Here is a 26,734-nt window from a genome sequence, read left to right as displayed (position 1 = left end):
AAGTCACAAGGTGCAAGTCAGGTGGCGCTAATAACAGAAGCTTCACAAGAGCATCAGTGCAGACAGATGTGATTGGGAAGGACACGATGCTTCAGGGATCAGGAATTCCAGTTTGTTTAAACAATTTAAGTCATACATTTTACTCCAAGTAAGATAGAGAAATGCTAGTGTTTCAGTTACTGGGGCTTTTTGTGGGGGTTTTTTTTGGAAGGGAAATTTCATTTTCTGATTGAGTTCTTGTATAGCTTTTAACCAAATTCACAAGTTGAAAGCACAGACATCTTTCTCAGTATTACAATATTCCCTGGAGTCCTCAGTGAACTTCAGACTTTCACAGTGATTGCCAAACACAGAGACTGTTACAGCCTTCAACAGCTCAAACAGGCAAAGTAGGAGGAGAGAAGGTGGACAACCATGGAAGATGAAGCAAACTGCTCGAGTGGTTAGTCCCAGCCTGTAGCAGGACAGATAACACGATTCACACCCCACATTGCCATAAGGCTGGGATCATTCTCCTCATCATTAGTTAGGTGCTCTACTACAATAGTTGCTGTGCCTCCAGAGGGGCCCCAGGAACACAAACCTTCGTGGAGCACACTGCAGTGTGGTCAGAGCACAGCTCCTCCTCTTCCAGGCTGGTAAGGCTTGGGGCCTTCTGGCGTTTCTCCGGTGTTTCTTCTTCCTCATTTCTTCTTCTCTTCTTTTCCTGAGTGCAGAAAATTAACAAGCCAGGAAGTGAGATGGTCAAACTGCTTATTATGCAACAACAGTGATTTTTCCTGTCTCCCAGGCTTCCTGCTTTTCACTAAACAAACATGAAAGTGCAGAAACTTTGAGTTCATATAATCTGATTTGGAAACATTCAGGAAGAAGCTCATGTATCATTTGGAAGGGAGGGCAGAAATCACAAATTTTGCAGGTTCAAGGTTCCCAAATGGTATGAATAGGGGTCCTTGCGCCAGTTAATACAGACTTCTTACTTGACTGAGATAAGAAACCATGAATTTCTCATTCAGAGGCCACAAGGAGAGAGAGAGAAGCTGCCCTTAGAATGAAGGGCTGGAAGAGTCACACACAGTTCAAATGCAAAAATCATACCAGCCTCAGACAAAATCCTCAGTTAAAATCCATTTAGAACAAATGACATTTAAAACTCAGCCACCCTAATGGACTTGCACACCACTCAAGTTCCAGCTTCGTCTCTGTCTCTCCTTAAACAGAAATTATCAGAGCAATGAAAGAAAACCTCAGCTGGGAGCAACACAAGACTAAGAGATCTATCAAGACAAAGTGCTACAAAAATGTGACAAAGGCTGGTGAGAGAAAAACAAGCAGTACAATTTAGATTTGAGTTCTCCTTTAAAACTATTCACTGCCCTGAAACCCACAGAAGTAGCTTTCCCCCTCAATATTGCAGGGACATGGCAAAACCACCACGAACTCTGGCAGCAAACACACCACCCTCACAAAAGGGCAGAGGCTGCCTGCAGTGACCCTAAGAAGGCACGTAGGCAAGAGTAGCACAAGCCCCAGGTTACGCCACGAAAGCATATCTAACCCTCTAATGGCTCAGCACCCAGCAGCATAAGTAGCAATGGTGAACTAAGATCAGGGAGAGCAGCCCCCGTACCAGCTCTCCCACCAGTCCTCTGGAAGAAAGAAAGTCAGCTCCTCCTGATCCCACCTCTTGCTTGGCTTGCTCCCCTTCCTCCTGCTCTTGGGCCTGTTCTTCCTCCTGACACAACCTTTCTTCCTCTTTGATAACCGCATTCTCCTCCCGGATCTCCTCCGGGCTTTCCCGATCCAGCTGAAGCTGCTCCAGTTTGCCTTCTGCTTCCCTCACACCACCATCCTCTTCTTCATAAGACTGTCGCGGAGACCTAGAGGTGGGGGAGAGATCAAAGAAGAAAAACACATCATTATAGGCCTACAGACACCATCAGGTACCTCAGACCTCTAGAAATCCAGTTTTACCACTTCCCCAAGCCTACAGTTTGTTGGGTATTCGACACCAGGGCTCACAGCCCAACATAACAGGCACTCAGATGTAACAGCAGTCATGTCACACTCCCACACTTCAAATGTCCAAGACTCAGCTCAGCTAAGAGCTGTGGCAGAGCTGAAGGTATCTGCACATTACCAGCATCATGATGGGCAAGACCCACAGGAAAGCAGAGAGCTGCCCTCTGCTCAGACCCCTGGCAGAGGGCAGCTGCTCAGACCACTGCCACCATGATGTGGTGTTGGCTCAATTCCGTGCTTGGCTACAGCTAAAATCCCAGGTGAACCAGCATGTCCTGCGGTCCTGCACCCAGGACACAGATCGGATGCTGTCCCCACAATTCCCAGCATCAATTCAATGTGGGGCACTAAACACAACCCTTCTCTGCCTAAACTCATCTTCCATGTTAACAGTCTTTTGCTGGAGGAGGATCCAACCAACAACACATGGACATGCTTCTTAAGATTCCTCTTTTCTCTAGCTGAAACTAAACTGCAGGGCAAGGCTGCACAGCCACTCACCTGGAGGTTTTTCATTTGCAAGACACAGTGCTTTGCAAGCAGTGCTATATCTACACTTGATCCCAAGCCCCAGTTTTGCCCACTAGACTAAATTACACCTCTACTCACATTCCTCATCTCATAGCCCAGCAAAACACAGGAGTTCCACAGCAGAGGGGGTTACCCCTTGGTTTAGGGGTTCAGGAAAAAAAAAATAAATCAATCAGGTTTGTACAACAGAATTCCTTCAGCTCTCCGAGGCTTCAATAGGAGACCTAGGAGTATGTTTATGCAATCACTTTGCAAAAGCAGAGCAGCCCATGCCTTTGGGCACAGGGCAGTGGGAATACAGAACCCCAGAACTACCCCTGGCTCACAGCCATGCCGTCTAGCTGTCCTCTGGCTGGGGAAAGTTTTCTCCTCCCACCCATTTCTTGGAAAATCACCTGGCTTGTGAGAGCAAGGCTAGAGAGCTGACTAGCAGGCAGCTGCCAAAGGGCAAGGCTGACTCACCACTTCTGCCTCACCAGCCAGTACCAAAACACAAAAACAAGTTCAAGCAAGACCTTTCCACCCACCCCCTTGCTGCTGGGAAGGCAGCTCACAGGTCAGCCACCATCCAACCCTCCACACTGACCACATGGGGAAAAAGATGACGCATGTTCTGGCTCGCTTGGCTGTTGGTGGGAGGATAACAAGTCAACAAGCTCTGAAGGCCCAGGAAACTAGCAGCTCTTCACCAGGACGGCAGCAATGCCTCCAGCTCAAGCGCCAGCTCACGTTAAAAATTAGGGCCAGCAGATACAATGCAGTCTATAGAACATCTTTCAGACCACAGCAGTTTTGTATAGGGGGCAGCTAGGCTGGCACAGCTACACCTTCTTCCGTGCAGCTGATAGCATGGATCTCCCACCACAAAGCAGTGAACCAGAACCAAAAAGAAAATGTGTCTTAGCATCAAGGCCCTCAGGGGATGCAGGAGCTGGTTTAGCTCCATTCAACAGAGAGCAGCTGTCTCCATCCACTCATTCACAGCCACCACTTAAACAACCTTCACATGAAAACCCAGAGTTTGTTCCATCTTCAGTTAAGCAGGAGAGAGAGGAGTTGGGAAACCCTGACCACAACACTGGTTGTCTCAGCATGGGGAATCAGACACACAGCCTACCTGTGCTCGCACCACACTCCAAGCTTGTCCTTTGGATGAGGTAGGTCAGCAAGGGCAAAGCTGCTGAAAGAACTTTATAGGGCACAGCCACCTGCCAGGAAGCAAGCCCAGCCGTTGCAAAAAGCCTGCTCCCAGCAGGCCCACAGGATCTGAGCCCCTTTAGCTGCCTCCAATCAGCCAGCCTTTAGCCAAGTGCCCATTCAGCTACAGCCCCTGCTTTTAAAGGACCACCTCCTGCTGATGGGCTTCACCTGCCATGAATACCATCCCCCCTGCTCAGCACCTTTCCATTCTGCTACAGAATAAACACAAATATCACATAAAAACCCAAGGAGAAATTTCTGGAGAGGATAATGCTAATTCCAGCTAATTCTCTTTTGAAAGCCAAGGAGGGAATAGCAGTAGCCTTTCTCTCCAGGCAAACTCTTTGCAAGGGGGGGCTGGAAAAAGAGGCAGCATGCTGAAAAGCACATGATTCCTAATTGCTCCCACAGATGTTATAATCAATGCTGCTCCTTGGAGGCAAGGTGCTTGAACAGTGCTTGTGAGATCAGGGCTGCAAAGGTACAGCTTGCAGAGTGGTTTAGCCATGACATTTGGAAAAAAAAAAGTAACAAAACTGTGAGCTCTATTTATTTGTTCAGCAGTAAATATTAATCTTAAGCATTTTTTCAGTCATAGAATCATAGAATAGTTTGGGTTGGAAGGGACCTTTAAAGGTCATCTAGTCCAATTCCTCTGCGGTAAGTAGGGACATCTTCAATTAGATCAGGTTGCCCAGAGCCCCATCCAACCCAGCCCTGAATGTTTCCAGGATGTGGTATCCACCACCCCTCTGGGCAAAGAATTCTTTGGGGTAAAGAAGAGGCTATGTCAAAAATTCCCTACAAAATCAAGCTGCTAAGAGAGCTGAGTCACAGAGTTAATGAGCAGGTAGATGTTGTCCAAGGGAAACGGTTAAGGCAGAAGTTTGGTTCCATTCAGCAGGACGGGAGTGATGGGAGATGGGAACTAAACAGCTAGCACATAGGCACTGCTCAGGGCTCTTTGCTTCTTGTTTTTCCCTGCTCAAAGAGGAGTCAAGCACAAGGTGGGCTGGGGCCATAACACTCACTATGCTGACATGAGCCAGGAAGCAGCAATAACTTAGAACAGCTTTTTAGGCTGGCCTGGATTATGTTAGAGGTCGTTTCAGCCCCTGCAACAGCTCAGGTGGCTTAAATCTGCTGTTGTCACTCCTCCAAACCCAGGTGTCCTGGCAGGCTGCCATTGCTTGGAGTGCAAAGCTCAATCCAAACATCCCCAAAGCCTGAGGCCATCCCTGGGCCATTCCCCCGAGCTAGCCCAAAGGGCAGGAGAGAGCATCTGTTCCAGCGGTGTGGGGCCTGTTCTGTCCTGCATCTGATGCTCAAGCCTCTGGCCTCATCCTTACACATGCTAGACTTGACCTCGGTTTGGTCACCCCTCCTCAGGGACACTTCTTTTGCTGAGCTCATTGGTACCCCTCCCCTGGGTTCATCTGTGACCTACCCACCTCTGTTTGCGCTGCTCCAACTTCTGGGACCAGTCACTGAACCCCTCATCTTCCTCCAGCTCCGAAGTCCCAGATGGCTTAAAGTCATAGCTGAAACACCGCAAGAAGGAAAATTAGGATGAGAGGCATGCAAAAAGACCTAAACCTGGGCTGGAAGGGCCACAGCCTGACACTGTCCTTCTCTCCTTCAGCTATTCCATCTTCTCTCCTCTGGCTGCTCCTAAATCCCATTTGAAGCCTTATCCTCTGTTACAGGAAAGATGCCTTTACCATGTGCTCAGGAGCACCCTTGTACAGTGGGGGTCTCTCGAGGTATTATTGCATGATGGAGAGGAAGAAGCAGCAGTTCCGTATCTCCAGCAGGAGCACCCCACTTGCTGCTTGTCTCTGAGGCCATATGCAGGCAAAGGCAAGCAGCACATCAGAAACAAAAAGTCCATGGTTTTCATCTGCACTGACACTGGCCCTAGCTTGTTCGCACCAGAGGTGTTTCAAACTCAGCTGCTGCTTGTCCTATGCTTGTAGGCAGCCCCAGAGATAAGACATCAGCAGGAGCTGGCCTGAACAGCTTGCTAGAACAGGAAAGCATGAAGATCCAAAGATTAGGACACTGGATCCTCACGTTCCCATACAGCTTTAAGCCAGGCACATGCACTTGCATGACTCCAGCTCCCCGCCTGTGCATATCCTGCTGCTGTGCGGAGCCACAGCCCTCCCGGGGTTGCACAGCTGTCGGCACCAGATGTGGGCTGGCCTTGCACAGGGACTGTTGGGTTTTTCCTACTTCTTTCCTTGTGTTTCCAAGAAGACTCGCCTCCCAGTGAGGGGTCCTGGGTGGGAAAGCATCATGCTGCAAGCATCGGCCTGAGGAGATGGCTTTTGGGACTCAGGGCAATCACATTGCCTGGGAATGGGAATTAGGATGTGCAACTCGGAGATTAGTTTAGAACCCAGAGGTCCAAAATATATAGTAAATGTGGGTAAGTCTTTTTTTTGCCTTTCTGAGCTCTTAGGAGATGCCAGGAGATGCACAGCCTCCTCCATGACCCCAGTGGCTTGAAACATGAAGAATTCTCCGAGATCTGGGAGTCTTATATTGAACTGACTGCAGGAGCCAAGGATTTACAAAACGTATGTGCTCTCACCAGGGAGAGAAGCAGGGAGTGCACAATGAAAATGGCTGCTCAAGCCACAAGACTGAGCACAGCCCAGCTCCTGCCATGCCTCAGCATCCCCTTGGACTGCCAAGCAATGATGCTACATAGGTCTAGGACACTGCAACCTGGGCTGGGTTATTTTCTGCTGTGTGTGTAGTGGCCGCTTGTGGATGCCCCAGGATAACACCCAGAAAATTTGATGTGGAATCAGGACAGGGCGACAAATCTGCTGAGTCACTGGTCAGGGCTTCAGGCAATTTGGAGTGCTGATGGTGTCCAAGGCAGAATCATTCCAGTATTTGTGGCCCTGGTCACAAATGTGTGTTTGGGCTACCAGAAAAACTCCCAGGGAGCAAGAGAGACTGCCTGAATGCTCTTAGAAAACTGGTTGCTTCCCTGTGCAAACACGACCCCAGGAGAAGCATCAAGCCAGCACAGCCCCAATGTCACCACTTTAGCTGATGTCCATCCCTCTGGCTCCCAAGGACACGCATGGCTTTCTTTAGTGGGGAGAAGGAAGAACAGGAGATTCAATCTGTCCGTTTGGTGCAAGGAAATGCCAAGGGTTGGTTTGAACTAACAGGAGCAATACCGTAAGTCCCGGCATGGGAAGAGCCAAGGGAAGGAGGGGCCACTATTTACACAAGAGAGAACAAAGCTTTTCAGAAGATTAACAGCCAGGGCTGACCCCAGCCACATGAGCAAGCCCAGGTGGCTGTCAGCAGCCATAAACAAGACCAGGGAATGGCCAGAGAAGAAGAAACATCCTTTTGGTTGAGCCTGGCCCAGCAAGCTTAAGCATCATGGAGCAGGGACCAAAACCCTTCATTTTAAGAGTTCTTGTCATTGCCTGCTTAAGCACTCAATTAAATCTGGGTAACACCAATGGTCCTGTGGGATTTGCAGCATGTCTGTGCCCATGCCAATGGGACTGGAGCCTGCAAGCTGGGTTACTGGGGCTGCTGCACACTGCTCTGGGCCTGAGGCTGCTCATAGCATCTCCCAGCAAAGCAGAGACCAGAGATCCTGTCTGCTGTTTTAAAGACCTTTACAAATTATTTTCCAGCTCCCACGTGAAGGGGGGTTTGGAAAAGTCAGTGATTATTATAACTGTCCAGATCTTCTGTTTGCTTTTAGAGCAGAATGCAGTGGTTTTGTCTGCAGAATATCACCGTGTGTATTTCCACAAAAGATTGTGAAGGTGCTCTGCAATGCTTTCAGACAAAAAAAAAAAAAAAAAAGGGAAAAAAAAAAAAGAAGTCCTGCATAATTTTGAAAGTATCTAAGAAAAAAAAAACTTTTAATGGAAAAATAATAGATTTTTATAAATAACTTCTGCTATTTTTCCAATAAAATGAAACTGTTGCTTCTCTCTGACTATAATCCCATATAACTTTTCCATTGTGTTCAATATATTTAGAAATAAGTTGAACACAGTGGGAAGACTGAGGTCTTTGAGACAAGAGTTTGACAACTCAGAGAGCAGACTGGTTTTTGTGCTAGTCCCAGTGCTGCCACGGCATCTGGGCTTCTGAACCATGGACATGGGGAGGCTGTGGTAGGAGGCTGTGGTGGGATGCTGGGGATGTCATCCTATCCCTTCTCCAGGTGTTTCCTCTTTGACAGTAGATAACTCAACATCTCCATAAATGCCTCCTGAGCTACTTCCATTTAGGACCTGCTCCACTAAAGCACAAAGTTAGTTTTAACCCTCAGAACTGTGAACTGCACCAGGTCAGGGGCTGCTCATGCTCCCAGTGCCAGGGCAGCATCCTCCAAGGGAGGAGTGGGGAGCCCAGCCAGGATAGGTGACTGCTTGCTCGGGCACCAGCACTGTGATCTGCTCGGGGTTGTGCATCACATCCTCAGGTACGTGTCCGTTTTTGCACGTATCAGGAACCTCCATTGCTTTCGGTGTAGGATGATTCACAAGTTGAAATTTAACCAGGCACTGAAATCACTGGCAATGAGGACTTCCTGCCAGAGCTCAGCCTTGCCCAAGCTGTCCCAGTGTAAACACTCAGGGCCGTAAAACACCCAGCCTCCAGCCAAAATAAAAAAGAGCAAAGCATGGCTTCTGTGTTTTTCTGCCCAAATAAGTTTTTCTGCTAGTGTGGGCTAGATCTCCAACCTAAACCTATTAGAGAACTTCCCCATCTCCTCAAGCCACCCCAAACAACTGAGACACACGCGCTGTGCATGCAGGAGGGTTTTGCTGCAAGGAGAAAGTGTGTTGCTGAAGGATTTATCTGTGGGTATTTCTTACTGGTTTTCCTGTGCTGGACTCGCACTCTCCGAGCAGGAGACAGTGCCATTCAAGCCCTCTTCTGCCTGGGATCTCAGCTGCTTCTCCCGCTCCCGCCGCCGCCGCTCTCTTGCCGCCTCCTCCTCATCTTCCACGCTCCACTGTGCTGTCAGCCTGCCAAGAAAGAGGGAAAACTCACCCTTAATGCCATCAGGCAGTGTTTGTGAAACCCAGTAATAACCCTCTGAGGTATCTGTGCTCCCCCCGACAAACAGGAGGCTTCTGCAGAGGAGTGCTCCCATCATGAGCGGTGCCCTTCAAAGTGGCATCCTCACCTCCATCAGCAATGCTCCACACTGGGACTGATGGATGTGCAAGGATAAGGTGGGACACATAGACTAGGAGAGGGGTGCAGAAAAGCCTGGAAGTCTCTCCAAGGAAGATGTGGTGCATATCCCCTTCCTTCCAGACCAGCCACCTTCCTGCGCGCTGGAAGCCCACTGGGAAGCACCATTCCCTGCAAAAACAGCTTTGCACCCCAGGAAGGGTTTGTAAAGGGTCTTGCAGTGCTGCAAGATATCCAACATCCCCATCTCAAGCTTTGGCCCAGGGCAGGAAAGATCTGCATTCTGGGGGTGAGTTTCCTCAAGCAGTTGAGCTGCTCCTACCTGACCAGGAGCCAAGTGCTGGAGGGCAGCAGCTATGTCCTGCTCTGCCCAGCCCGGCTTTCTTCCACCCCTGCAGAGAAGCAAAACCTGCCTTGGCTTCCCCCAGACATATCAGCTGCTGAATAATAATGCCTCTGTCAGTAGAATGGCCTCTTGCATCCCCAAGGAAGCAATGCCACATTCCTCCTCTGGTGATAATGCCAGTCCAGTCACTCCCCACATGGGATCAGCTCCTGCTCCACCTGAGCCGCAAGCAGAAAGGGACATGCTGCCATGGGATGGTCACCACTCATCCAAAGGGCCTATGATGGCAGCTGGAGCTGGCCAGGTCTAACTCATGGTACTTGGGACTGATGCTGGGGCAGATGCTTCCTCACCCCACTCACCCCGACTCAGCCACGTCCAAAACAGACCATGAAGGCTGTTTCCCCTGGTGTTTGCAAACCTATTTACAGAAATGCTCTTGAAGCAAAGCATACACATGGGAGTCAGGAAGGCGATCTCCCACCAGCAGCAGGATCCAGCCCAACCTGAACTTCCCCTCCTCAGGCATGCCCTGAAGACTGCAGTCCCCATAAGATGAACCTGCTCAATAGGAGACACAGTGCAACATAGTTCAGATGGGGGCAAAGAGCTTGTGGAAAGGAAAAGGGAAAAAAAAACAGAAATGCCTTAGTTGAGACTTGTTTCAGCCCAGTTTGAGTGAATGAGGAACAGGTTTCAGCTGCCCCCAGATGTGCCACTCTGCCAGCCTGCCTGGGTTTGCCCATAGTGTGGACTAGCAACCATGTGAAAGGGCCTCACTTCACCAAGGGTCTCACTAAAATGCTGTTTTCATTTGAGGTTCAGGACAGGTACCTCCCTCTACAGCAATGGGAGAAAAAAAAAGCCCATTGGGATTAATTGATAGATTTTGTTCAGGAAAAATTTGGCCTTTCTAATTACATTATGAACCTTGGTAGCCTTTCCAGGGAGACCCCCTCGGAGCCTATTTTACTCTGCAGTGGCAGCAGGACTGTCAAGCTTAGCCCCAGCAGCATCCCTTTCTGCAGTGGTCCCACCACTGGCCAGTCAGCAAGCTGGGGATGACCCTAAATCACTGCCCTCTTGAACTCCCACCTGCCCCAAGGCAGCAGAGCCAGGATGTGGAGCCCGATGTAGAAAAGTTGCCCATCCCAGCTGCGCCCATGGGGGAAGAGGGAAAAAAGCAAATCCCAGGACTAGCCCAAGAAAACGCTCCACTGCTGTGTAGTTACTGCCTGCCTTATTTTGGGTGGGGTCTTTTTGCAAGCAGCAAATTCAGCTCTTTCCCCTTTTACTCCCTCATCACCCCTTGCCACCTTGTTCTCCATGGGGAACAACGTGGATCTAGACCACAGCCTGGGCTCCCCTCCTCCCTTCCCTACTCATCCCACACTCCTATTTATTATTTTTCCTCAGGTTCCCATAGAAACCCTTGTCTGTGGGCCTGGCAGGAAGCCACTGTGTTGTTGTGTTTTTTTTTTTTAATATATAAATGAAGTCATTCATTAAACTCTGCCATGATCTCCCTCCCTTGTGCGACAGCCCCAGATAGTCTCCAATTCAGAAAGGCTGTTAACCCCCTCTCTCCCATATCGCCCCAGTTACAAGAAGCAAGGTCCATGTTCATGCCAGAACAAGTTAGATTTCAATTAAAATCCTTCACCCCCTCCTACAGCTCCTTGGGAAGCTGCTGCAGAGGCAGTGCTGCACAAACCCTCCCTGCTTGCCCAGGGTGCCCAGGGGAGCTTGGAGGGGGGTACCCTCTGAAGCATATGAGCTTTCCACACTGAGAGCAACGTTGGTTGGCAGCCCTCTCCCTTTCCCAGTTGGATGTGACTAACTCTCTCCCCATGACCTCACCGGCTCGCTATTCTGTCCCTGCATCCTTCAAACAAGCTGAGGACAGAGCCGGGGGCGACTGTTTTGGGGAGAAGGATTTTTCTGCAAAAGCAGGGAAATAACTTTCCCAGCTCCCTTTGCCACAGAGCAACCCAGCTTCCAGGTTGTCCGCCACTGTGCTGGGATGTGGCTCAGACACACTGAGCATCCTGGTGGGGCTGAAATGCTGGGAGCACCATGCCTCTGCTCAGCAGTAAGGGCTGCAGATAAAGCCCCCACCAAGCCCCCACTCACTCTGCCTTCAGGAATACCAGCACTCTCCAGCAAACACCTAAAACCAGTTTATTTGCAGATTCTGAGCTCTCTCTCATGCTCAAACAGGCTGGTAATGGAATGAGGTTTAATAAGTGATGCTTTGGGGTTCAGTAATCACACTGACAAGCAGAGGAAAAAGGATGATTACTTTTTGACTGACCTAGCAGCACAAATATTTGTCTTTAGTGAAAAACAACCAAACCAAACCAAAACAAAAAACACAAGCAGATGACAAACTAAGCCTTGCATTTGTTTTTGTGTTTGGGTCAGCTACAGGGGTTTGTTGGACCCCAGACAAATGTGCCATTCCAATTTGGACAATCACAAGTGTGAGCAGGGGGTCAGCTGTTAAATTGCCTTTCGAAGCAAAAAGCTGGAAAGATTTAATTTCCAAACGGTTCCATTTTCTAAGAAGGGACCATGGTTTTCCGTTTGCTCTAATTGTTCACAATTGCATTCAGCAGCTCAACGTGCTCGGCCCACAGTGATATTTCACAACCGTCTTTCCCACTTCTAGAAATAATTACCCAGTGCTTCAGGATGAGGCTGATCCCACGTATCTCTGCTTTCACCCCCAGCCAGCACTTTCCCAGGTTGATCTCAGGCTGGGGAGGTTTGGAGAAGAAGCAGACTCATAGCTGCCAGTGGGACCAATAGCTCTCAAATTCATTTCACCCATCACAGGATAGGGAAATGGAAAGTAAGACAACTTGAAGTTTGAAGAATTGCAAGATGAGCTAGAGCGTGCTACATTCCGGCATCCAGCCACTTACCTTTATAAAACCCCTATACAGAGGGATTTTCATGTAATGTGAAAAGAAATTCACCCCCTCACGCAAACTTTAGGGTGACTGGAGAAGGGATGAGGAAGGGTAGGGAGACCTCTTTGTGGCCCCAGCAGCCTGGAGCTGCAGCAAGACTTGCTCCAGCAAGACCTTAGCACAAGACTGGGTCATTTCTCTTACACAGTCCCTACAACTCTGCCAACAGCTTTTGAAAGGTCATGGTTGAGCCAAACACACTTTGTGGAAGGGACTTAACTCTTCCTGAGGAGGTGAGAAGATCCAGCAGGTCTAAAGATGAACTGAAAGCACCCTGGTTCAGCTTTGGCCACAGAGTCACTGCTTGCCAGGCGTTTGGGATGCTTAGGCTTCTGCTCTGTTTGGGGCCAGCTGCCCATTTCAGATCCAGCTCTTGACTTCACCTCCCTCTGGACCCCCAGCCAAAGGAGAGGTTTTGTTTCTGTTTGCACTACAAAACACCTCTTTTTGCAGAACAGCATTACAAGCAACCAAGCCCTGGCCTCACTGTTCCACATGGCCACAAACACCAGCTCCAGACAAGCCAGCATTGCTGGAAAGGTCACGTTTCCATTGGGCAATTCCTCACCAGCACTAGAGGAGATTATAATATTCAGGCAAGGGAAATTTCTGGCACCAGATGAGCTGTGTTTAAGGGAAGCTCTGCAGACTCAAGGAGTCTTTTGCATGGTTGACAGCTCAAAGGAAGTTTTGCTGGCCCAAACCCAACCTTCAGCACTAAAGCTAATTCCAGAAAGGAAAATCAAATGCCTCCCAGAGGCTTTGGGCTTTGCAGACCTGTGCCAGAAAAACTCAAGAACCCTCTACCCGCACACTGGACATTCCTGTCTCCTGAGCTCGCTGGGTTATCAGGCCAGGAGAGTGTTGACTTTGGTTGCTGCGTCTGTTGGGTAGGTTGCCCCCAGAGCCAGGGTTCACGAGGGAAAAGGTTTCAGGAACAGGATTTAGGAGGAGCCACATGCAGCCCTGGCATGACAGCTGGTGTTTCCCAGAAGATACATTGCCCCACCACCTGCAAATAAAACAGTGTCCATCGCCACTGAAAGAATCACCTGCAAGTGATGGGGCTGCATGAATTAGAGATGAACTGGGAAGAACAGCCCTACTTCCCCCAGCAGCCATCCCGTTGGCTGCTCTGTTGAGAGTAGGGGAAAGAAAGATGCCAGAAACTGATGCATGGGACCTTCCCCTTCCATGTAATCCACCACAGCCTGCGTTGCCTTGTCACAGTGCCAGATACAATATCAGTGCAGAATATGGATTAGGACTGTCAACAAGTTCATCCTACTGCCGAGTAGAGCTGCCAGGCTTTATTTAATATTGCATTTATCACACATTTCTAAAGGGCCCTGACAACTGGCAGGGGTACGGAGACATGCAACTCACCCTGCCACATGAAATGGAGGAGGACACCCTCAGAAGGCTACAATCAAACGCCTTCCTCACCTACTTGACCTTCTGCCAACAAATTAATCACTTATTAATCTCTTATAAATGGCATATAATGGATCTGTGTGACAGTCAAGTATGCTGGAATACCCAGATAATGCCTCTGTTCATGCCACTCAGGACCACTGGTGTCACGCCACAACAGAAGTCATGGCTGAGGACACTTGCCATGGCTCAAAGCAGTGTCCCAGGCGATGCCTCACACCACAGGCACCAGTTTTGGGCATCAGAGTTCAGCCGCTCAGCCCTTTCTGAAGACCTCTCTGAAACCCAGGTTTACCTCCACCTATCATGACACCTTCAGAATCCTGTCCCTAAGCCTGTCCCTATGTCTTGTCCAAGGCCACCAGGAAGACATAAGGAATGGAGCAGAAGTCCAGCTGGCATCTTGACCCCCAGATTAACTCTATGCTAATAGGCTGCTGCTGAACGCCAGCAACCAAGACTGGGCTCCGTGACACCAGGGAACTTGGGCTGATAAAGCATCTGTGGTACAGCCATCACCATATCAGACAACAACCAAGAGTCACACTTCCTCAAGGATGGGTTTCCAATACTTAGGAGTAATGTGACTGGATAGGAAAGACTACAGCTGGGTCATCATCCCACTGAATAAGGAAAGGGGTGTGGATAGCGGTATGATACAGGGAGACTGGGAAAAGAAATAAAATCAAAAAGTATTATGTCACAGCCTGGAGTTTATTTCAGCCTAGCCTCAGGAGGGTTATCCCAGCTCTGAAACAGCAGCGTGTCAGTCAAAGGCAGCCACAGATACTGCACAAGCCTCTCCCTCCCATACATTCATGTAATTCCTCAGCTGCATTGCTCCATTCAGAGTCCAGGCTACAGAGTTTGGATAAGAAGGGGGGCAGGGGGGAGAGGAAAAAATGCATCTATATGCTTCACCCTTAGCCTTTTTCTCATACCAAGCTTCCCCACCCCACACGTAGCTGCACAGTCTCAGCCACGTCTCCCCATTTCGCTTATAAATCACGGGTCACCTTCAAGATGTGAACAGCAGGATAAAGCTGCTTCACACCCAGGGGCGACCGCAGAGCCCATCCCCACCATCCACTGGAGCTGGGGGTGTGGAAATGCAGCACCCTGGGAGCAATAAGGACACACCAAGGCATCTGAACAGAATATGATACGGTCCAAACTTTTATCAAGCAGAAATGGAAGAAAAACCACATTCAGCACGGCAGAGAGCTATCTCTCTTTTAAAAATAAAAGCAACTCTTATTTTTTTTAAAATGGATCTTGGATTTTCTCCAAAAAACCACATCCCATTTCTGCCCAGAGAAGGATGTGCAGAGGTGCAGCCATGCATCCACACACACCAGGTATAAAACTCTGCCTTCATTAAATTCTCTGCAAAGACTGACCTGTCACTGTGGCATGTCGGGCAGGGAAAGACTCTGATGGTAATTTACTGCTTCCACAAGCAAAACAAGACACATTTGAGAAAGCTGGTGGCAAATGGCAGGAGCAGACCCTGAGGGAGGGACGCAGGCAGGGCTGGTCCTTCATCACAAGCTTCATCTGTCCCCTCCTGCCACTCACAGGACACTGGCTCCAAAAAGGTACAGGGGATGTTCCATGCTTCCAGACAGCATAGGTGACGCACAGCCACACACAGAGGCACAAGGCAACCAATGGGAACAACTGTTTCTTTTTATTATTATTGGTTTTAATGATGGCAGACAGAATCCAAATGAATCCCTTACAGGATGATGAATTGCACTCCCAGGACTGTGGGTCCTTAGCGCAGAGATAGGCTGGTGCAGTAATGTATTAACATCACCGGTCAGGAATTTGGCAAGGGGGAGGAAAGGGCTGGAGTCTGAGCCCTCCCAGCACTCCACTGTATTCTGTAGGTGTGAGAAATTGGTGCTGTGTACAACCTCAAACTATGGCTCTTTCTCACGGTCTCTCCATCTCAGCCCTAAGGTTCAAAAAATTGGATTTTTTTTTCTAAAGAGCAGGAAGTCTGGGCTCTGTTTTTGCAAGGGAGAAGCATGCTGGAGAAGAAAATAGATTTGTCAAAGAGGTACAGACTACCTTACCCAGCTTTATTTTTTTCCTCTCTCAGAGGGAAACAAGCCTCCACAGTCTCTGTGCCTTAGCTACAGTCAGCCAGCATCCTTGATACACTCGTGCTGGAAAACAAGCCTGAGCCTAGGAAGGTGAGCAATAGCTTTACCACTGCTTCAAGCCAGAATTAAGAGTAAGATTCATATCAGCTTGGTGCTTTTTATAGCACCGCTGGCTTGGCTACGAGTCACTCATTTTGCAGCCCCTGGGACAACAGTCTCCCCAACAGCAGGAGGGAGTTTTCAGTCTGAGCACTGGCAGGAGGCAGCAAGGGAGGCCGTGAGAACACGCTGCTCCGCTCCCTGGGAGAGTTGAGGCTTCGTTTATGGCCACTGCTGAGGAGTTGTGCTGCAACACGAACCCGAGTCAGCAGCAAGCCCTCGGCCCCCACTGTGCTAAGGCAGCAAGTTTTCATGAGGAAAAAGGGTCTTTGCACCCCAGCCTCTTGCCATGGGACAGAGGCATGCAGCAGCCCCAGCTGCCCTCTGCCCACAATAGAGCTGAAGGACCATGTTGCTGATGTTTGATGACTGTTTGGTGCTCCATCAACAGAGTTAGAAATGGTAGGAGAAGGGGAAAAAAAGAGAAAAAAAAACAATCTGGAAGCTGAGAATTAGTTCTTACACACCATTTACACACCATCCCAGCTCCAAAGCCTCAGACCTCAGCTTCTCCATCCAGTGCCCTTTCTAGCTGAACCATGCTCAGATACATGTGGTGTTCCTTCTCCACTCCATCAGAGGATGCGGATAACCTGTGTTTGCAACCCTGAGGGGCTCAGAGGCTCACTACAGCTCCCCAAAATTTCCATGGGCTCAAAGTTCAGGCCCTAAATATCCAATTGCTTAAGAGCAGGTAAAAAATCGAAGTCAAGCCAGGCTAAAAGCAAACAAACCCCATCAGCTGGTTTCTGGGAAAGGTCAATGGTAGGTGGAGTTCTGAAAAAAACAAGCCCCAGGGCTGGGAAAATATGGGAATGGATCCACAGGATACTCAGAGGGGACAGATGAGCTGCAGCAATTGGAGAGAGAATGATGAGCTGCTGTCTGCAGAGTGAAAGCAGAGCGTGGGCATCCCATGAGGCACCCAGGGAGGGGCTACCCACCACACACTGGCTTAGCCCCTTACCCTCACCCTGCCCCACGGCTCAGCTGGGTTGCAAATCACCAGGTCCCTCCCGACTTACAAAATGTGGTGGCATTGCTCTGCAAGCAGCTGGCACCAGTGAAGCCTCACCAGGATGTGGAAATCCCCCAGGCATGCCCCAGCAACACTGGGCGATCAGTGTAGCCAAAGAGCTCTCCTGGTTGCTCCTCCCTGCCAGCAGCATCTGGTCATGTCTCCCTTCCCACCTGCTCCCCACTCACAGGGTTTGCGAAGGTGCTCACTAGTTCTGCCCTGGCCGAGGTGATGGGACACAGAAGGATAAAATAAAGGCGACTAATAAAAACGTCAAAATAGGGAGGATTTGGGAAAGGGAGCACTGTGGTGGGCAAGCCCTGCAGGGACCATAGGCTCCTCATGCAACATTTGAGGCAGTATTGCAAAGTATGAATCCCATTGATGAAGGTCCTGTGTCCCCTGTCCTACACCAGCATCCCTCCCTCCTCTCCCCATGCAACAGCTCTGCTACGGGCTCGTTCCTGCACGTTCATTTTTCCCATCTCCCCTAAAGAGCTGCCTCACTTCTTCAGAGCAAGAATTCCTCGTTACCCATACCTATCCACAAGCCAGAGAGGTGGACTAAAGCAATGCTGCAATAGCCCCCAGAGTAGTTATCTCCCAAACAACCAACAGTGCCCAGACCATGTCAACCACCCCCAAAAAAAAAAATGTTCTTCCCCGTCAAAGCACTATCCAGCCCTCCCAAGTGCTTCCAGCTCCTTGTTCCCAGCTCAGCATTCAGGAGGTCAAGACAGAAATACTGGAGTAGCATCTTCCCTGCTGAGAAACATCCTGGCAAGCTTCAGGAAACATCACATGCAGACAGAAAGGAAGGTACCCCACAGAGCTGGGGAGAGCCCCCATATCCTGATCAAACTAAATATTACACTCATGACATACACCAAAATTCAAGGAGTTCAGAAAATTTTAAAGCTACCCCTAATGCTGAGGAACTCTAAGCATTGCCAAGAGCATTGTTGGACAACGCAGTACCGAGTTGCAGGGAGAAAGAAGGAGCCATGCAGCTGCCTCATGGGTGCCAGGACATGAGTGTTGGCATCAGCTGGAGGTGGAAAACATCTCATCATGTATGGCAGGCCAAAATGCAAAGGCATGCAAGATTCATTTCAGATCTCACAGTTTGGCTTCCCATGTTAATGGCTTCACAGAAGATAAAGCAAAAGTCCCATCCTATAGAGTAAATAATTAGCTCTATCATGTGATTCAATTTTCTGACTTATAATTAGAGACACTCATTTATTTGTTGCCTGTGCAGCAGCCATGCTCTGGAGCCCCTGTTCTGGACCAAGTCCCCATTGTCCTAGGAAGCATACAAGCAGTGTGCAAGAAAACTGTCCTTTTTCCCCCCAAGAACAAATCACAGCTCACTTCCGAATGGTACCCAAGGTTCACCCACATGCTGCATAAAAAACAAACCAGCCGAGACAGGAGCAGTACTCCTTCTAACTCACATCCATCTGCATGCACACTTCACCCCACAGCTGCACACTCCAGCCAGGCATCGACAGCCCAGTTATGGGGACACAACTGCAGCAAGGCACCGCAGCACTTAGTGGGAGCAGCGTCAACCAAGAGGCCCAATAATCTGGTTTCAAGGAGCGGCACAGCTGATTTACAGAGAGGCTGATTTGTAGGTTAATTAAACAGCCATATTCTTTTGTGAAACACTTGAGGCTCGATAAACAGGGGGAGAATAAAATTCCAGCAGGAGCAGATAATGAACTGAATGAATCGACATAAGAGGCACTGGATCCCTATCTTATTTATAGGAATTCATTAAATGGATAAGGAGAAAAGAGACCTCGATAACAAGATAAAGCAGCTCATGTTTGGAGTCTTGTGGGTGTGCAAGGGATCATCATGCTACAAAAGGAGAAATCTTTCCCAAGTGATACCCTGATAGAGAAACTATGCCGGATAAGGGGAGTGGAGGTAGATAGCCCTGCAATTGTCCATTCTTCTCATGCCTTTCCCAGGTAATTATTCAGCCACTCCTGCTCTGCAGTTGCAAGGCATAACCCTGGGCTCTTTTCAGTCTCCAACTTTTCAGATGTAAATGGCACGTTCCTGCCTGCACCTTCTGCAGAGCACCTTCTTCAGTGAGGAAGAAGGAAGGCTAATTTTTCCAATCCACCTCCAGGCTGGGCAGAGGGGAAGGACGTTTTCCAGAGTGCTAGCTCAGCACTTCAGCCTGAAGGTGTCTCCAACATGGTCCGGTGCTCCAAAGCACATCAAACCACTCCGAAGCACGGCATGCACTAAACCTGTCAGCAGTCAGTGGAAAAGCCTTTTCATGCAAATCAGGCTCCTGGGACCAGTGCTTGGGTGATGCTCAGCACATGGGCATGGTCCCCTTTGTCTGAAATGCTGAGGGTTTGTATCAAGCATAAGGCAGGATGCTTAAAGCATTGGAACTCAGCTCTTCAACCCAAAATCCACAAGACTTTTACACTGGTTTCAGCTCAGGAACTCTGAACGCAGCTGTTGGACAGCTGACAAATAGCTCCCTTAGCTGAGCCATGCTCAGAGAAGGTAATTCCCTGGTTATCCCCGCTGACGACCTGCAGCAGGAGCAGTCAGGTAAAGCTTGACACCACATCGAAATCCCAAGTGCTTGCAAATATGGCTCTGAGCAGCCCTTTTCACTCTTGTGCTCCAGGTCTTGGACACATCAGATGAGCCCAGGACCTACGCACTGTAACCGCTCTGCCTGCAACCACCTTGGGACAGACAAAAGCAGAGCACAGCAATCTTGACAGCAATATATCTTCAAGCCAGATGCCTCAAGCCATTCACTGACTGAAGCAGCTTGTTCCTGCAGCCAAGGTGGTGGGCTTGCAGAGCCAGCCCCACAGTCGTTCTTAGCAGGGAAACTGCTGCGGGAGAAAATATAACTGCAAAACAAACTATACTGTGTATGGAGCAGACCTGCCCATTCTGTTGGGCAGACCTGCTGTTGAATCCTGTGAACATGAACGAGGCTATCTGCGTGTAAACCATGGAAATTCCTCACACCCACACCCCACTCCCTTCCTTGTCTGTAAGCAGGACTGGAAAACACAGCCACAAAGCCAAACCTCAGCCAGATTAAGTGTAATAAACCCCGCTCAGCACAAATGTCACCTTGTAAAAGCCCCTCTGAGTCTCTGGGACACGAAAAGTCCCTTATGCACAGCAGGATGAACTTGGAAACATCATTAAGGACAGGAAAACACCTCTGACTTGGGCTGTGTTGAGGACAGTTCTTTGGACGCCCCTTTTCTTTGCATGAGGCACACATGCTTCCCCCTGCTCTCCCCCATCTGCCACCCTGCAAAATAAATTGACACTCAGCTGTGAGCAGTTCATTTGCCTGGCCCTCCTCAATACCAGCTGGCCCCAAATCTGAGCCCATCTCTGCCTTCTGCACACCCACAAAGAGATTTCCCTACCCCTCAGGAGCCCCTGACCAAGCCCTTTTCTGAAACAGGGATGTGTAACTGAGATCCCAGTCCCTCCGGGCTGAGACCAGGGAAAGAGTCCAACAGGACAAACAGGAGATGAATAGAGAGGAGTCAGCTCCTCCTGCCCGCTTTCCACCCAGGGGCCTGTGGAACCAGTGGGAGCTTTTCTGCCGACTGCCCTGGGTCTAGAACGGGAGAAGGTGGCAGGGACTGGATGGCTGTAGGAGCCTGTTTCCCTTCCAAGGTGGGAAACTCATTTGAGAGGTGAGGTTTAGAGGCTGCAATACTAGTCAAGGAGATCCCAAACTGACCGGAAAACGCCTGTCAAAATAAACCCCACTTTGACATCCTCCACCTCTATGCTGGAGACCAGCAGGCACAGTGAGGACAAGGGAGCCAAGAGGTACCCAAGATGCAGAATGTGAGTCCAGCACTCCCTAATTCCACCTCTCACCCATCCAGCTGCTCAGTTAATATAAAGAAGTGAGAAGTGCCTCTCTTCTGTCCAGTCAGAGCCATCAGCATGGCACACCACCATTGTCCAGACCCACAGAGGAAAGCAGCATTTCCAGCCCGCAGGGAAGAGCAGATTGACCGCATGGTAGGGAATCCCAGAGCCAGCAGACAATGTAGCCATCCTCCCCAGCTCAGCCCCGGCTGACAAATGGGAATAAACCCAACTGAGCCATCCACCTCCCTGCCCTGGCAATTAGACTCTAAGAGAAAGGTTCAAAGCACTATTGTGATCAATTAAATCAAAAAAGAACAGTGTCAGCTTGCAGCCGTGGGAGGATCCGGCCCTTCACTGATCTCTGAATTGAAAACGCACATCACAGCGTGCACAACGTACAGTTCCTACAGGGAAAAAAAAAAGAAAAATCCTTTTTCTAGGCAGGACCATTCAGCGCTCAGGGGACACAAAAAAGACACGTACTGAGACATCCCTTGCACGGAGAGCGGATGGGGCGAAACCAGCCGCTCAGGTGAGTGTCACAGTACAGTTGTGCTCAGTTATTTCAGTTGGGAGCTCCTGGAAAAACCATCAGTAAGTTCAAATCTGCTTTTCTCATACAGCTTTTGGGGAGGAGGGGCGGGGGGGGGTATCTATTATCCTCCCTTCCAATGCATTGAGTCTGCTGGAAAATCAGGATGAGGACGAAATTCACACGATTTAAAGGGACACGAAGATGGTCGTTGCGACACACACTCCCCCTTTCCCCACCCGGCGCCCCCCCACCCGCGCCCCTCGGCGCGGGCAGCGCCAGCCGGAGCCTGGAGCGGGTCCCCCGCGGGCAGGTGGGTGCTCACCTGATGAGGTTCTGCAGGCCCTGCTTGCTGGAGTTTCTCCTCAGGATCGCGCTGGTCATGGTGGCCACAGGCGCGGCGGGCAGGGTCCCGCTGCCGCCCCCTCCCCAGCGCCGCAGGCAGCCGCCCGGCACTGCGCGCTCCCGCGGCCCCCTCTCCGCCTTCAGGAAGTTCTGCAGCTGGTTTCCTTTTGTTTCTGCTAGCCCCCCCTGCTCCACACCCCCGGCTTGTCTCCTCCACCTCTACCTCCTCCTCCTCCTCCCCCTCTGCCTCGTGGAAGTGTCACGGGAGAATCTCTGCGAGCGCAGCCGCCGGCGGGCCCCGCAGCACAAAGCCCGGCGCTCCCCGCTCCCCTGCGAGAGGGATTCTTTTCTCGCTTTAACTCTCTTCTCTCCCTCCTTATCCTATTCAATCCCCCCCGCCCCCATCTTTCTTTTTTTATTCCCCCCCCCCTCCACCTTTACCACTGTTTTCCTGATTACACAAAGCAACTAGGGAACAGAAATCCAGGTTGGCAACTTGCACTAGGCGGGCTGTAAATTACTCCTAGTCCATTCACAGCAGAAGTCTTGCATGAAGGTTTCACCTCCAAACAGTCCCCACACACCCGAAGGTGAACCAAGAGTCAGATTAATATGAAAGGGGCCTTGTGCTGGGAAATGCCATACCAGAGAAAAATGTTCTCCTGTGATGGAGATAGCATTTGTACTTTGGGGGAATCCTCAGAGAGGCAAGCAGCATACATCCTGCTTCTGCTCTTAGACTTCACCTGCCCAGGTGACCAACTCTCCCATGCCTGTTTTCCCAGCCATCAAATAGGGCAAGGGAAAAAAAAATCTGGCTAAATCTGGCTTGCCTCCATGAAACACTGATATTTCAGGAGATTAAAGAAGTGTGTGAGTGTTTGATGAAAGACTAACATTGCCACCTGCTAAAACAAAATGCCCATCTGCCATGCATTCAGATTCATGTTCATCATGGGAGTACTATCGGGGCAGGGTTTGGGGGGGAAGTCTTCTTCCTTACCCTGCATCCACATGTGCTTTTTCTGAGGGGAAAACATCTTTTGCCATGCCAAACCAACAGGTGCCTGGACTTGTACCTAGCAAATTCCAGCCCTGCCTTATAGTTGCACATTGTGGTGCTCCTGGCACGGCCTGCCCATGTTCCCCAAGGTACGCGGGAATATTCATCTGGATGTCTCCAATATAGAAGCAGTTATGTGGAATCACCCTGCTTAGACCCTTACCCTCTTTCTTCTTTCAGTCCCTCTCATCTCATTTACACATTTCCTTTCAATCACTTCTTCAGAAGTGTTTTTTGACACCTGATAAGCTGAAATGGGGAAGTTGCCCATGAAATACACCCAGAAGTCTCAATTAAAAATAAGGAAGTGCCTGCCCTCTTTCCACTGTCTTTTCATTTTAAAACAGCTTATTTTTTTCTGCAGGTATTTCCTAAGCATCACCTAGGTGATTATGAACAACAAAAACAACAAAGCACAGACATTGATGCTGCCCTTACTCTGTGGGCTGCTCAGACAATATCACACTACATATTTTTCTTTCTAAATTTGGTGAGAAGATGCAAGAGATACACCACAAAAGCTCTCTGTTGCCGAAAAAGAGCTTGTCCCAGCCGTGCAAGTGCTTGCAGAAGTAATTAGGTTTAAGCATGTTGACTTCACCACAATTGGCCACAGAGTGGAAATGAAGTGTGCACCTACAGGGTTTTCTTTTTGGAGAGAATCAGCCCAAACCTGCCAGTGACTTCCATGGTCCAAGCCAGACAAGGATGCAACTTGAAGGAGCCCTGGCAGGCAGAGACGTAGTTAGCAGCCATGGGCTAGCAACAATGAGGGGCTGAATGAAATCACAGCAGGCACTTACTTCAGGCAGAGATGCCAGGTGATCCTCCGGGAGGTGAGGAGGGGCAAGGAGGAATGCAGCCACTGTCACCAGGAGAAGGCAGGAGCCTGCTAGGTGTGGAGAGGGAAAGAGGCAAGGGCACACCGCTACCTACCAGAGGCAAAATCCTCCATGTAAATGGGCAGAGGGAAAAGCTGTTGATTCGCCCAGCAAGAGAGCCTTGGCTCCACACCTGGGTTTGTCTCCTTGAGGATGCCAGCATGAGCTCTTTGTCTTGCAAGCACTCGGCAGACTTCCACCCCAATTCCAGGCCTGACTGCCTCTCAGAGATAGGGCTTTCAATGAATAGGGCTGACAAAACCCATGCTTGGATGATGAAATCCAGGACCAGAGAGAGGTCATGACATTAGCTCTTACTGGTCTAAGATGTTAAGATAATTTGGAAACACCAGAAGTGAAGCAGTTAGAAAAGAGGTCCCTTAATTGCAACAGGCTGAGCTCTGTGTTGCTCCCAGGGAGAGACATTCCTGGTACTGAACTCCACCTAGAAAAATCTTGCAAGATGTCTGGGCTCTCGACCTCTGGGAAAGGCTTCCTGCCCTTCTCCCTGGCTTTCATCTTTGAGAAGGATACAAGGTACAACAAGAGAACTCATCCTTCCTCCAGCAGGGTCCTGCAGTACAACAGGGAATGGAGAGCAGAGCAGGACCCACAGCTTGCAAGAAGGGAAGGAACTGTACACCAAGTTACACATGAACAGAGTCACTGTCTCCATCTCCATGGGGCAGGGACCATTTAAAACTATTATTTGAAGGCACAAAGGCTGTGAAAGAGAAAGAGCAGTGCAGGAGAAATCCCACACCATCATCTTGCAGTACAGATGTGCCTTCAGTCCCCTCTCCTCTCTCTCGCTGCTGAGGCCACGTGCATCAGTCTGAGTCACACCATGTATCCAAGAACAGTAAGGTCAGCATCAGTCCCACAGCTGCTCATATCCTTTCACAGAAACAAACCTCCTGGTCCCAGCAGGAAGCGAGTAGGAGTACAGTGGACACAGGAAGAAAAACAAAGAATTGATTCATCTGTTATTTTTTGGCACAATTTGAGCTAGGAGAACCACCATAAATCTCTGCAGCAAAAATGCACACCACTGCAGGACCTGGGATGGCTGGAGCACCCAGGAACACATTGCATGGCACTTCCCAAAGCTCTTCCCAGCAGCAGGGGAAGCAGAGAAGGTGAGATGCTAAGAGAGAGAATGAGTCTGTCTCCATCACTGTGGGAAAGAGAGCAGGAGTCCCAGAGAGAGATAGGGCCGCACCAGTTCCCGGTAATTACACAATCATTCTGCTATGTAGGACTAGTTGCAAAATCAGTTGAAGGCTCACACATGGTCTAAAAAAGAAAAAAAAAAAGAAACAAAAATACTCTAGTCCTCTAGGAAATGCAGCCCAAGCAATTCTTTCCAATATTGCTAGGATGCACTGTCAGCATAAGCCCCAGGTACAGTCACTGTGAGGGCCAGTCTCTTACGATTGCCTTCATCTGCCAGCATGGTTTCCAGAGGCCCATGCCTGCATGTCAGTGGGGATCTCACCCTGAGAAGATGTTCTTGCAGGAACAGCCTCACATCTTCAGCAAGGACTGAGAGCCCTGTCTCAGCTGGAGACCCTGTGCTTCCACCAGCAGCCCCGCTAGGACAATGGAGTAGATGGGGGAGTGTCCACTTTGTCTTTTAAGTGAGGCATCTTTCCCTCTGCCATCACAAACCTGTCTCCCTCTCCTAACATCTCACCGGCCTCTCTTCACCATGCACATGGAACCCCCACTTTGAACCAGCCCAGCAGACATCAGCATTTGCCCAGCCCTTCAGGAGCCCCTGCTCTTGAAAGCAGGGAAAGGGGCACACCATTTGGTACATCAGGTGCATAGATGGTGTGGTTTACACATTAACCTGATGGATAGGGTTTGCCCACCTTACCTTCACTCCAAATTCTCACTTAACTCAGTCCAGCTTACTCTGCCAGCACTCACTTTTGGGCAGCCAGAGACCAAAACAGGCAGTCAGAGATAATCCCAAGGAAAGAGCACATCTAGCAGCCAAAAGCAGCACGTTGTCTCCTTCACACCAGAACAGCTCATTACAAGCTCCAGAAGTGTGCTGCCAAGAGGGCAGGGCACCTCGCCTGTGCAATTAGCTCAGGGTGCAGGGGAAGGAGTGCAGTCCCAATGATGCTCCCTAGCAAGCCCTCCTCTGCCCTGGCCACAAGTCAGGAGAGGATATTCCCAAGCCAGCACATGACCCATGGGTGTTCAGGGAGGGGGGGCCGTAGGCAGGAGCTGTCTTGGCTCAGAGCTTTTGCCAGGCCCACGCACTCAGAGGAGCACCATGAAGAACATGTATAATTGTGGGCTGGGTCAAAAGAGCCAACAAACACTGTGTCATACTAAGTCTGAAATATTTGGCATGGGATCAACGATGACTTTCTTCCAAAGACATCCAAAGAGGCAGAAATGAGAGGGAATCAGAAGCTGGATCTAGAAGGAACATCCTTCTTCCTCTACCCCACTGCTACCTCTCAGCCTTACACAGTATGGAAAAGGGACTCTCTCTGGGGAACTTAATGGGTATATCCATAAACCTAAAATCCCAAGAGTTTGCTTTATTTATCAGTGAGAGGGGAAGATACAAGCTTACAAGCATTGTAAGAGAAGAGGCTTTTGTTCCAGGGGTCATACAAACCAGTACAAAGGATGGATTTTAAAAACAGGAGAAGGAGAGAAGCATTAACTGGGTAGCCCAGCATAGTTAAAGGATATCTGAGCCCCTGTTGTGCTAAGTGCTATGCAAATAGTGAGATATTACCTGAGCCACTGCAGTGAGCCACCATCCCAGTTTTCCAGACCGAAGCCAAGGCCAAGTGACTCAGCCAAGCCCTGGAGGAGTGCAGCTGGTCCAGCATGTTAAGCCAGAGTCATTACTGATACTGTGCCCCATATCTATATATTAGGTTAAATCAACAAAGCCATTGGGAAAGAGACAGGAAGACAAAACAATGACTGCAGATAAGACACTCCCATCCTATGTAGGAGGGTCATTACAGGACAAGAGGAGAA

General features: G+C 49.6%; 1 protein-coding gene across 1 annotated transcript in view; it reads right to left on the bottom strand.

Moving 5' to 3' along the window:
* Positions 1–26,734, bottom strand: part of LSP1 (lymphocyte specific protein 1) — a 49,957-nt gene that overhangs the window by 16,249 nt on the left and 6,974 nt on the right. Inside the window, exons 2-5 of the mRNA XM_027724098.2 lie at positions 8,628–8,780; positions 5,205–5,294; positions 1,685–1,880; positions 584–706 (exon numbers count right to left, since the gene is read on the bottom strand). Of these exons, the coding sequence (XP_027579899.1) occupies positions 584–706; positions 1,685–1,880; positions 5,205–5,294; positions 8,628–8,780 (562 nt within the window). The remainder of the gene's footprint in view (positions 1–583; positions 707–1,684; positions 1,881–5,204; positions 5,295–8,627; positions 8,781–26,734) is intronic.

Source organism: Pipra filicauda, unplaced genomic scaffold, assembly GCF_003945595.2.
Source record: "Pipra filicauda isolate LSUMZ 115617 unplaced genomic scaffold, ASM394559v2 scaffold222_size1277272_pilon, whole genome shotgun sequence".
Lineage (NCBI taxonomy): Eukaryota > Metazoa > Chordata > Aves > Passeriformes > Pipridae > Pipra > Pipra filicauda.
This window is presented reverse-complemented; position numbering and strand designations above follow the sequence as displayed.